Source organism: Phoca vitulina, unplaced genomic scaffold (assembly GCF_004348235.1).
Source record: "Phoca vitulina isolate PV1807 unplaced genomic scaffold, GSC_HSeal_1.0 scaffold14, whole genome shotgun sequence".
NCBI lineage: Eukaryota > Metazoa > Chordata > Mammalia > Carnivora > Phocidae > Phoca > Phoca vitulina.
Genome location: NW_022589717.1, coordinates 25,421,687 through 25,435,551, shown reverse-complemented (window position 1 = coordinate 25,435,551; position 13,865 = coordinate 25,421,687). Strand labels below are relative to the sequence as shown.

Genomic DNA, 13,865 nt, shown 5'->3' with positions numbered 1-13,865 from the left:
TATTAGCACACCGCCATCCGCATGCTAAGCTCCCCCCAAATACTATCAGTTATTGTTTTATTTATTTAATTTAAAAGCCTTTTATTGACCCTTTGTAAGTATGAGACACTCCTAGGTGATAGGAGATACAGTGAGTGCGTTAGCAAACAGCCATGGACCTTGCCTGCCTGGAGCTAAAAGTCTTGTGAGGGACACAGATTTTAATCAAATAATAATATAAATAATATAATTACAAACTTCAGTAACCATAATAGAGAAAACATGCAGAGAACAATAACTCTGGGATCTTATATTGATCTAGTCTGGTGATAGTCACAGGAGACTCTCGGAAGAGACATGAAGAAGGTATAGAAGTTACTGAGGTAATGGAGGGAAGGAGAGGGGAACATGCCAGGCAGGCAGAACATCTTGAGCAAACATTCTGAAACAGGGGGAAGCAAGGTGTATTTATGAAACTGAAAGAAAGCCAAGGTTGTTAGAGATGGAGGTGGCGGCAGGGCCAGAATGTTAAGAATCTGTTAGGACATAGTAAAGAGCTGACATTATTTTAAGAGCATCATTAGATGAATGGATAAAGAAGATGTGGTATGTATGTATATGTATACACACACACACACAATGGAATATTATGCAGTCATCAGAAAAACCCGAAATCTTGCCATTTGCAACAACGTGTATGGAGCTAGAGGGTAGCGAAATAAGTCAATCAGAGAAAGACATGTATCATATGATCTCACTGATATGAGGAATTCTTTAATCTCAGGAGACAAACTGAGGGTTGCTGGAGTGGTGGGGGTGGGAGGGGTGGGGTGGCTGGGTGATAGACATTGGGGAGGGTATGTGCTATGATGAGCGCTGTGAATTGTGTAAGACTGTTGAATCACAGACCTGTACCTCTGAAACAAATAATACAGTATATGTTAAAAGAAAAAAAAAAAAAAGAAGAAGATAGTAGGAAGGGAAAAATGAAGGGGGGGAAATCGGAGGGGGAGATGAGCCATGAGAGGCTATGGACTCTGAGAAACAAACTGAAGGTTCTAGAGGGAAGGGGGGTGGGGGGGGATGGGTTAGTCTGGTGATAGGTATTAAAGAGGGCACATATTGCATGGAGCACTGGGTGTTATTCGCAAACAATGAATCATGGAACACTACATCAAAAACTAATGATGTAATATATGGTGATTAACATAACATAATAAAAGAAAAGAAAAGAAAAGAAATTTTAAAAAAATCACCAATTAAAACAAACAAAAAAAAGAGCATCAGGAAACCATTGAATAGGAAAATTTATAAAAAATACATTTTAAAAATATTACTGTGGCTGCTGTTTAGAGATAAGATTGGAAGGGCCAAGAAGACTATTTAGGAGACTAAGTTGTTTGTGTCAACATAGGTGATAATTTTTTCTAGATTCTACCATTAGGTAGATGTTAGTTCCACAATAGCCAAACTGTGGAAGGAGCCCAGATGTCCATCGACAGATGAATGGGTAAAGAAGATGTGGTGTATATATACAATGGAGTATACTCAGCCATCAGAAATGATGAATACCTACTGTCTACACTGACGTGGATGGAACTGGAGGTTATTATGCCAAGTGAAATAAATCAATCGGGGAAAGACAATTATCATATGGTTTCACTCATATGTGGAATATAAGAAACAATGCAGAGGACCGTAAGGAAAGGGAGGGAAAACTGAATGGGAAGAAATTAGAGAGGGAGACAAACCATGAGAGACTCTTAACTATGGGAAACAAACTGACGGTTGCTGGAGGGGAGGTGTGTGGGGGGATGTGATAACTGGGTGATGGGCATTAAGGAGGGCACATGATGTGATGAGCACTGGGTGTTATACGCAACTGATGAATTGTTGAACACTACATCTGAAACTAATGATGTACTGTGTGTTGGCTAATTGAATTAAAAAAAGAGAATATACTAAAACTGTAAAGATAGATGGCAGAATGACAGTTGCTTTTGAAGGGGAGGGAGGTTAACCAGAAATGGGTATTAGGGATCTTTCTGGGGTAATAACATGCTCTATATCTTGATAGGGGTTTGGATGATATAGCTGTAAACATTTGCTAAACTCATTAAACTGTACACATTAAAAAAAAAAGAAAACACTTCTATCTACATGAAAGAAAAAAAAAAAGATAGATGCTATTTACTGAGACAAGAAACCCTGGCACAGGACAGGTTTTGGCATATAGACTTTGAGATGCCTATTCGTTAGCTAAGTGGAGTTCTCAGTTAAGCGACTGGGTTTCTTGATTTTGCCACATTTTGTTAACTCTAAGATATATACTTTCATATTTTAGTGTTTCCGAAATTAAGCTATGTCTTATAATCAATGGTATGCCATAGTTAAATTTCTAGTCCTTTATATTTCTTAGTGGTGTGTAAATTGATGGGGCCCTCAACATCTGTAATGTGTTAGATCCAACAAAATATTGTTAATGATAATAATAATAACAAAGAAGACCACCATAACACCAATTAGTAGCCCACAAATGACCAATTAACCAAAACTTCTGATCAGCATCCAGTAGGAACCACTGACCCTTAGAGCATCCAAAACAGTGTAGGAGTGACCAGAAAAGGCAATGGCTTCCTTTCTTCCACCCACCCACAAGCAAGCAAGATGGAGGAAGAGACAGGAAACTGCTGTCATTATCTTAATAGGATAGAGGCTATACCAGCATCTGTTAAATGGAGGTCATCATAATGGTAATAATAACTAATGCGTAAATAATGCTGGCTATAGGCTAAGTGTTTCTCTAAAGACTAGATATTCTTCTAAAGACTTTACTTACATTAACCCATGTAGTCCTCATAACAACACTATAATGTAGACAGATTTACTATGATACTGAGCTGGAAAGAGGTTAGCTCACTTGCTTCAGGTCACACAGCTCATAAATGGCAGATCCAGATTCACACCCAAGCAGTTCAGCGCCAGAGCCTCTGCTGTCAGCCACTGCTCTCTCTACCGAAGATAATTAACTACTTGATGACCTGGGAGCAATAGAGTTACGGAAACTTTGGGTGGGCTTTTGCCACAGAAACAGACCTAGGACATATACATGGAAGATCTTCAGATTTTTACTACACATACAGCTTGGGGAGGAAGGGGTAAGGAAGAGCTGTTATTCTGAGTTCTGAGAACAGTATCACTACATCTGAATCCAATGTGGCCATACTGGCTCAGCAGTGCAGTAAAAGGAAGGTGCTCCATAAATAACAAAAATTATCAATATCAGCAACAAAAGTTAAATGCCTACTTTTAATCTTGGGATGTCATATGTAATAAAATAAAAAGAGAACATGTTTTATAAGCTGTATGCTTTCTAAAATTAAAAGTGTTTATCTCTAATCAACTTTGATATTATGAAGGAAGGTACAATCATTCAAAAATCATAATGCCTTGTTTATATAAGCTCCAAGCCTCCATTTGTGTTACCTGATGGCAAATGGTGACACTAGCAGGACTCTGAGCTAGAAACCTTCAATGTGGGTCTGCTGTTAGAGTTCGCACTGTGTCTTATTATCCTAGCAAGTGCAACATTCCACTGACTTCATGTGTTTCTGCTTAGTCTTCAATCAGAATATGCCGGTAAGAAAAAGTGGCGGTTATACATTTTACCGCTGTTGAGATTTTAGTTTAAAGCATTTACTTTGCCTGAAATTGGAAACATTTGTTTTTAGGATAATACAGTACTTTATTGAAACTAATAAGCATAATCCTATCAAATAATGTTACTAAACATCCTTTTTTAAACTAAAGGAGTTAGAAAGATATAAATGTTGGGGAGGGGAGAAACCTTAAGTGCAATTCTATCTTTTCACACTAAATAGCTGCGGTTATTGCTAGTTTTTCCTACTTTAATTTTCTTTATGGTTTCAAAGAGAGACTCTGATCTATTTTGTTTCCTTATCTTGTCTATCATGGAGAACTTCAGCATTGTATTTTATTTAGCTGTGTGATTTCTCATGATGCAGTGCTGCATCCCTAGCCTCCCTTACAACTCGGAAGGTAACCCCCTGCCTGAGGAGCTCCCCTCTCAACTTCTTGAAGAAGTATGACTGAGTGAAAAAGTAAGGCAGGTTCACGCTTCAGCACTGCTTTATAATAGTTCCAGCTTCCTCTCTGCTCTTGACAGATGATGTTGGCAGGTGTTAACATAGATATCACCTATATAATTCTAAATCTATATGTAATCTTTTTTTTAAAAAAAAATCTATACATAATCTGTTCACATATGTGAGCATATGTGAGGAAGAGTTTTTGTTTATTTTGTTTGTTTGTTAGTTACAAGGGAACAATTTTGAACTTTCCCTTTTAAAAGGAGGCAGAAAAGTCCCTAATATATGTGTATAATTGAAAGATGCAATAACATATTTTTTTCTGACTCTCTCATCATTTCTATTATTGAAATAATACTAGATGAAAATTGATAACACATTAATCTAGTACATATAGACATGGTACCATATGAATGCTTTATATATCTTATATCACTTAAATGTTAGGATTATCCTAACAACAATTTTATGAGAACAATATTATCACCTGAAGGTAAACTGATTTGTGTAATATTTCACAGCCTGTTAATGATGATTTGAACATTAGGGCCCAGGTCTGTCTATATCAACTGGGGTCCAATTAGGAAATAGAAACTACACAGTAATTTGAGCAGGAAGAATTTAATGTAAAGAATTATTAATTATGATCTGCTACTAAGGGGTAAAAATAACTCTAAAGAATTGAGAAGAGCACATGTAGGGAGTGGCTGGTACTCCTAGGTTTGAGGCAGAGCACCTAAGGAAAGAACAAAAAAAATTTTTTAAAGATTTTTATTTATTTATTTGTCAGAGAGGGGAAAAGCACAAGGGGGGGGGCGGTGGCAGGCAGAGCAGGCAGAGGCAGAAGCAGACTCCATGCTGAGCAAGAAGCCCGACGTGGGACTCGATCCCAGGACCCTGGGATCATGACCTGAGCTGAGGGCAGGCACTTAACCAACTGAGCCACCCAGAAAGAACAAATTTTAAAGGAGACCTTCTACCTTCACCCTACCCCCACCACCGTGGAGCCACATCTTGGAGAGGGCAGAGCTGTGGCCCAGCGAATGGCAGAAAAGTTCACTGAGGTAGCAGGCTAGGGGAACTCATAGGAAAGCCACTTTCTGGGGTTCTTGGGGAACTGTCCATAGGGAGGTGTCACACTGTGGAAGGTGCTGCACTATGAACTTGGTAAGAAGCTCCCAGTGTGTGTGCATGTAGTGGGGAGTGGTTCCAGGAGACACCCCCCAGAAAGTGCCCTACACTTCTGGCTACTGTGCACTCTAAGAGCCAACAGAAAGAAGTACCCAGAACCAGGAAGAGCCCCTTCACCATCTAGTTCCCTTCTTGGCTCTCTATGGAAGATGCTTAAAATTGTGCCTTATGGCAAAGAAGTGTTCTAGTCTCACAAGCAGGACAGTGACAGGTGGATTAGGAATGAGGTAATAGATTGATACCTGGCACACAGCCCACCAACAAATCTACTTTCTTAATCATTTAAGCATTATGTCATATACTTACTATACCACAAAATATGCTATTTAACAAAAAAAAAGGAATATAAGAAGAAAGGAAGGAAACTAGGAAGGAAAGAAAAAATGCAACAGGGTTATAAATGGAGATTTACATCAGTATTTCTTTTTTCTTTGAAATGTTTCTAGGTAGAGTCACTTTGAATTCATTCCTCAGGAGATTGTCTTATTGAATCTTAGGCACTGGCTTATCAACCGAAAACTGAAGTTGCAAAGTGGAGGCCCAGGGTCCATAACCAAAGATTTTTCACTCTACAGTTCAAATTAATTTTGAATTCTTGTTTCCTCATCTACTAGTTAATGCAGGTTATGTTTGGTTGATAATCATTTGTTTGCAAATCAGAGCTTCCTTAGATAATCCAAAGCCTAATTGCAAGATTTAGGCAAGTTATTTAATTTCTCTGGGCCTCAAATTCTTTATGTAAAATGGAAATAATAATAGGATATGCCTTATAGATGTCTTATGAAAATTAACTGTATTAATGTTTAAAAGCATTTGGAACAATTCCTTGCATATAGTAAGTGGTATATAAGTATTTGTATATGTATCATTATATTTTCCTATAGACCATAGCTTAGAAATATTAATTCAGTCATTCCACTTTGGGGAACTCTACATTTTTGTCAGATTAATCTGATTTCATTGTTTACTGGCAATTAAAAATATATATGGTTATGTTATGTATAATATGAATGCTGTTCATTGGTTACCTTACTTTTTACTATACCTATTAACAATACTGCTTTAAACTTACAGTGTTTGAAGACGATATTTGTAAATCCCTTACTCCTTAATTTTTGCTAGGAATTATCTGAACAGTAAGATTGTTGGTGAAGTACCTTTGGCTAAAGAAAACCCACGTTGTCAACATAGCCATTAGCATTCAAATTATTAAATAGTTTTTAATGTTGCATCACTTACAAGAAACACATTAGACAAAAATGTCTAAAATTTAAAAATTTTTTAATATTCTCTCTCTTTTTTTTTTTTTTACAGAAGACCATGAGAAATATTCTGAACTCATCAAGAAGTTCAATGCGATTGAAATGCTATTTACACTCTATCCTCCTCAAGGTGCCCATGTGCGTAATAATATACGACTTAGGTCAACTTGGCTGAGACCAATAGTAAATGGTGAAGAAGGTTATAGATATATAGGTAAGATGCTGAATCTTATTATTTCTTTTTATAATATAGAAGAAATGACTCTTTTTAGAACTCTTATTTGTCACTTAGATGATGTAGGGTAATACATAGACCCTATAGAGTACTCATTTCAGTTCTTAAGTATTATGCCTGCAATTTAAAAAGTGGCTATTTTAGCACGGAGGACCATAGTGGAAGGGAGGGAAAATTGAATGGGAAGAAATCAGAGAGGGAAACAAACCATGAGAGACATTGGACTCCAGGAACCAAATTGAGGGTTACAGAAGGGGGATGGTTGGGGGGAATGGGGTAACCGGGTGAGGGGTATTAAGGAGGACACGTGTGGTGATGAGCTCTGGGTGTTATACGCAACTAATGAATCGTTGAACACTACATCAAAAACTAATGATGTACTATATGCTGGCTAATTGAACATAAAAATAAAAAAAAATAATAAATAAATAAAAAATGCTATTTTACACTTTGGTGCCTCCTCGAGAATAGTGGAAACACACTGTGTTTTTTCATTCACCTGATGATAGACACTTGTGTTACTTTTAAAAATGTGATACTATAAGGAAAGTTACTATGAACATTCCTGCACAGGACTGTGTCTAGACAAATGCTTGCATTTCTCTTAACTAAACTGTTTTCCAAAGTCGTTCTATCATTTCATATTCCCCGTCAGCAGAGCTCTGATAGCCGCATTCGCGCTACAGCTACATCAGTACTTGGTGTAATCAGTTTTTCTAATTTTAACCTTTCTAATAGATATGTATTGGTATTCCATTGTGGTTTTCATTCACATTTTTCTAGTAGATAATGACATTCAGCGTGTTTTCATGTATTTGTCATTGTATGTCATCACTGGTGAAGTGTCTTTTCAAATCTTTTGACCATTTTTTAATATATACTTTTTATTTGTCAGTGTTGAAAGTCCTTTAATATTCTGAATATAAATCCTTTAACATATATTCTCTGAAAATATTTTCTCCTAGTCTCTGTCTTGTGTTTTCTATCTTTTAATAATGCCTTTTGAAGAGAAGTTTTTAATTTTGATGAAGTCCAGTTTACCCCTGTATTCTTTATGTTTTTACTGTGATAGCCAAGATATATCAGTCAGACTTCTAGTCACAAAGTTTTCTTCTAGAAATTTTATACTTTTGGGTTTTATATTTCAGTGTATAATCTATCCTGAGTTACTCTCTTTTTGTACTTGGCTCAAGGTACAGGTTGAAGTTGTTTTGTTTTGTTTTGTTTTTAATTTAACATGTTGATATCCAAATGTGCTAGTGCTATTTGTTGAAAAGACTATCCTTCTATGAATTAACTTTGTATTTTGGCAAAAACAAATAGACTAAAAATATATAGATGGCATATAAGCACATGAAAAAATGACCAATATCATTAGTCATTAGGGAAATACAAATTAAAGCCACAATGGGAATACTCACCTATTGGAAAGACTAAAATAAAATTTGAAAATATAACAATGCCAAGTCTGGCAAGGATGTAGAGCAACTAAAGCACTCATTCACTGCTGGTGGAAATGCAAAATGATTCAATCAATTCCTAAATATTATGGTTCTTTCTTATAAAGTTAAGTTACTCTAACCATAAACCCAGCCATCTTACTCCTGGGTAATTGCCCAAGAGAAATGAAAGTGTCTGTTTACCAAAAACTTATATATAAGTGTATATAGTTGCTTTAGTCCTAATTGCCAAAAGCTGGAAACAACATAAATGTTCTTCAACTGGTGAGTAGATAAACAAAATTTGTTACCTCTACACAATGAATTATTTTCAGCTATAAAAGGGAATGAACTACTGATATACACAACAACATGAATTTCAGATGCATCATGTTAAGTGAAAGAAGCCAAATTCATAGGCTATATATAGATTCTATTTAAATGACACTTTGGAAAAAGCAAACTATAAGGACAGAGATCAGTCCAGTGTTTTGCAGGGCTTACAGCTGGTAGGGGGGTTAGATTACAAAGAGGCAGCATGAGGGAGCTCATAGGGTGATGGAATTATTCTGTCTCTTGATCATGATAGTGGTTATATGGCTCTAAAAATTAGTCACAATGAACTGTATACCAAAAGAGTGAATTTTACTATAAATAAAATTTTAGAAATAAACACAAAATAAAAAAAGAAAAGAATTTATATGAATGACAAACAAGTCCAAAAAAGATGTGCATCATTATTACTCATTAGGGGAATGTAAATTAAAACACAATGGAATATAGCTACTTACTATAATGGCTAAAATTAAAAATTGAACATACCAAGTGTTGGCAGGGATGGGTAGCAACTTTACCACTAATATTCTGCCATTGCAAATGTAAAATGGTAAAAACGCTTTGCAAAATAGTTTGATGTTTTCTTAAAAAGTTAAACATTTATCTATTTTATGACCCCACCATACCACTCCTAGATATTTACCCAAGACAAAAGAATGTATATTTACATATAAAGACTTGTACATGAATGTTCATAGATCTCTTTTTTTATAAAAGACTCAAACTAGAAACAAGTCAAATGCCTATCTACAAGAGAAAGGATAAACAAATTGTGATATATCCATCAGAATACTTCTAACTCAGCAATATAAAAGAACTATTGACAGTATTGATACAGGTAACATGGATGAATTTCAAAAGAATCATGCTGAGTGGAAGAAATCAGACAAAAAAAGAGGACAAGAGTATGATTCCATTTATAAAAAAGTCTAGAGAATGCAAACTAAACCTTATGACAGAAGCAAATCTGTGTTTACCTGGGATGGGGGTGGGGAGTGGAAGTGAAATGTGAAAATGTGATGGGTTACAAAATTTTGGGGTGATGGAAATGTTTATTATCTTCATTGTGGTGATGGTTCCATGTACGTATGCATATGTCAATATTCATCAAATTGTACACTTTAAATATGTGCAGTTTTCATTTATACTTCAATAAAACTATAAAAATAAAGTTGGAAACATAAATTTAAAGAACCAAGATACTGAAATTTGTATTTTGGTCATATTTTTGAGAAACGACTCTCTTTAAGTTTTAAAACCAGCATTTTAGAACTTATCTACAGAGAGCCACAGATTTAGTGCGCTCATTGGGCTAGTGCATATAATGGTATACTTATGTGCTCTTTTCTGATAGAGAGTATAGAGGAAGAAAAGGAGAGAAAGAGAAGGAAAATTATGAAAAAGATAATTGAGGGTTTTAGGCTCTGTAAGATTAATCAAGACCCTTGTTGCGATTTATCTTCTTTTTGCTATTTTCCACCTGAACACTACCACAATGTGACCCATATAATTCTAAAAGATTTGTGTTCATTGTTTATATAGCCCATTTGTGAATACTTGGTACAAATAAAACAAACATAAAGGAAATATGCAAGAGGCAATATGTTGTAAGTTAAAGACTCCATCTTCTGAGGTTTTATGTTTATCTTTTCCCTTTTTAGTAAGTGACCAAGGTCTCATCGTTTTGAATTACAGTTGTTATTAAATTGATAGACAAAATAGTTTGCAGCATTTGCCTTGAGAAAGATTAGTCTATTACAGGAGTGCTTTCTGAAACTCAGTATCTGCTCCACTAGAAACATTTTAGGGAAGATAGCTCCGGGAATTTATTATGTGTCTCAACATTAATAATACTCCACAATGTAAGCACTCCTGTTTATTGATTTCACTCTGTAGATTTAGAGAAGTATCATCAGCAACAACTGAGGAGTAGTTAATAGAATTACTGAATGCCCTATAAATGGCATGGGTTGCTAACAAATTATGTAGTATTAGGACCATACATATTCTAAAAATATTCATTATATCCATGTTTTTACACCCCACAATTCCTATAACAGTGGTTTGAATGTCACTGGAATTCAACATAAGTCATGACTTCAAATTGCTTAATATATACAAAGTATTTCTTCTGAATCATAATTTTATAATTTTTAGATCAATGAAGGCAAAAAAAAAAGGCTTTACATTTTTCTCCAGGAACATAGGTTTTGTCAAACTTATTTTCAGAAAATAAGTTTAACAAGTCTTTTAGAAGGCTTGTATCTTTTGTTACCTTTCCTTATGAGCTGTCTGTCCTTCAGTTTCCTGGTATTATGGCCTGTCACAGACACACTGAACTTGTTTTTCACCTTCATTAAGTGTTTGTGACTTTGGTGGATTCTCAACCTGGAAGCTGTAGATTATATTAAGGAACTCCTGGAATTCTAATGGGAATACCTTGAAAGGAGTAGGTTAGCCATTATCTTTCAAGAAAATCATTTAGAGAATACAAATGAATGATTAAATTACTTTCTCAAACCAATGGTGCATTCTTAACTGGAATCATATTATTATATTAATGTAAGGTTTCTAATTAGTTCAGATCCTGAATAATGAGCAAAGACCTCTAGTTTTACTACTTCTTTTCCATGTATCATTTCCAGCTCTTCATATAGTAAATTTTACTTACCCTATAACATATGGTTATTTAAGTTATGTAATTAATACTGGAACTGATTTCCTGTCCTAATCACTGTTTTGTTACCCATTATAAAAGTACAAGATATCTTTTATGCTATTCAGTTTATTCCACTGCCTGCAGGCAAGACCTGATGTACATTAACCAAATGAGAATCCCATCTTTAAAGACCCTGGCAATTACATAATTGTCCTTGACAGTCAGGTCTGATTTTTGGTGATGATCTCTCTCAGAACTTTCTACTCTGCAACATTAGACTCTTTTTTTGCACATGCTTCATTACAGTTGTAACTTTTTCACTATCCACAAAATTAAGGCTATGCATAGATTAATAAGAATCTTTCTTTTTCAATAATAGGTCTTTTAAAATATTATTCCTCAGAAGTCCTCTTTCTAATCCTTAATGTCTTCTGGCACTTCTCTCTAAACATTTTCCAAATTTTCTTGTTTCTTTTAAGTGACAGAACTCAGAAGAAGATATGATAATCCAATATATCTAATTTATTGTGAGCATAACCCAGCTTCTACATGTTCTGCTTATATCTTTGCGCTTGTCTTAAACCTTTAAAATACACATCTCAGGGGCACCTGGGTGGCTTAATCGGTTAAGCATCAACTCTTGGTTTTGGCTCAGGTCATGATCTCTTGGGTTGTGGGATCAAGCCCTGTGTAGGGCTTCGCTCTCAGTGGGGAGTCTGCTTGAGGATTCTCTCCCTCTGTCCCCACCTCCCCCCAAATAAATAAATCTTTAAAATACGCATCTCAGCATTTGGATTTCTATCCATCATTATTCTCTCCTTTTTGGGGGCCGTATTTCCTTTAATTATTGCTCTGTGTATAATTTATTTTGCCTTCTTAAATTTGGTATCCTGATTTGTCCTGATTATCCTTAACTTATTTAGGATATAGACACTTATTAAGTTTTGAACCTGTTCTTCGAGGTGTTTTGTAAGATTAATTATTGAAAAATGAAAAACTCAAATAAATCCTGTTTGAAGGGAGCTTCATATACTTTATATGACTTATATATGTGCCAGTACAGGAAATGGTCTCTTATAGTTTGGATAAGTTTAAATGTACTATGGTTAGTTCGATGTCTTGCTTAGCCTATGGATTACCTGCTTGCTTGAGGAGAATAATATCATTAAAAACTATATTTTGTATTCATTTGGACTTATAAAGTTGTTTGGGTACATACCCATTGATCTCCCTTTTTACCAACTATAAACTGCCAGCATCTCTACTTTTATGTTATTTAGTGTCCCTTTGATTTTCCTTGTTAAGGGCAAATTATGTGACTATGTTTTCATGAGAGTAATTGCTAGTGGAACAATGGTATTTTATTTTTAGATGATGGTTCATTTGGTTAAAACTCTCAACATTTGGTATACTCACAGAAATGGTTCACAGAGAGATAAAAATGAATGCTATATTGTATCTGGTGAAAGTTTTTCAACTGTGGGCAAGTTATTACAAATTCTTTAGGGTGATGAATTAGCTCTTGCTCATTTAATGGAATGAATGCATTCTATGTGAATTCCATTTTTTTTTGGACTTCATTGATCAAATCAGAGATATGTCTCCCACTCATCCAGTTGCACTAGGCAGGTTGGAAACATTTTAGAAAGACATTAAGATGTGGTGTCAGATCTATAAGCTAAAGGAAATGTGAGATGCATATTTACAATGATCTACCACTCAATACTTCTTAACTTTTTAAAATGAAAATTGTAGGATTATGTTTCATTATTTGAATTCTGCATCCATTTATTCAACAAGCATTAACTGAGTATCAACTATGTTCCTGGCAATGAAGCTTGAAAAATAACTTAAACCTAATCCCTCCCCTAGAAGTGTTCACATTTGAGCAGATCCAAAGCACTATCAGAGTATTGGCTCAGTCAGTCCCAGTGAGCACTTTTATTGGTCTATGGGTCAAACAAATAGCTACCAAATAAAGATCTTCCAAAAAAAAAAAAAAAAAAGTCTTGGGAGAACATCTCTAAATGACAAAGGATGACAATATCTGAAATAAAAACTCCAAACTCAGTTTGTTGTCCATATAAGTAAAGGAGAGTTATGCTGGTTAAACAGTCTTTCTGGGCAAAGCAGACTATTGCCATAATATAGGGTTTTGGGGAAGAGTGGTAGCTAGCCCCCAGGATGCACCCAATGATCCATGCTTTTGTGGAAATATACATACTGTATCAGGGTTGGTCTTTGTTATCAACGAATACAAGCAAAGTTATGGTATTTTACCTCTGAGGCTAGGTCATAAAAGATTTTGTGGAAGATTTTGTGGCTCCTGCCTTGCTCCCTCTTAGATAAGCTTCTCTGAGGAAAACTAGCTGCCAGGTGATAGAAGTCTTCAGCAGAACTGTTGAGAGGTCTTTGTGCTAGTGAGTTGAAGGCATCTGCCTATAACCAGTGAGGAGTTGAGGTCTGTGTGAGTAATGGAACATGGAAGTGGAGCCTCTACCACATCAGTCCTTCAGATGACTGCCACCCCATGAGAGATCGTGGCCTAACCCACCTAGAAAATCCATTCCAATTCCTAACTCTCAGAAACTATGTGAAACAAGCACTGTTTTAGGCTTCTAATTTGGGGATAATTTGTTACACAACATGCAAGTA

At 35.5% G+C, this 13,865-nt stretch overlaps 1 protein-coding gene across 1 annotated transcript in view; it reads left to right on the top strand.

Moving 5' to 3' along the window:
- Positions 1–13,865, top strand: part of IQCM (IQ motif containing M) — a 363,870-nt gene that overhangs the window by 278,635 nt on the left and 71,370 nt on the right. Inside the window, exon 13 of the mRNA XM_032412700.1 lies at positions 6,594–6,755. Within this exon, the coding sequence (XP_032268591.1) occupies positions 6,594–6,755 (162 nt within the window). The remainder of the gene's footprint in view (positions 1–6,593; positions 6,756–13,865) is intronic.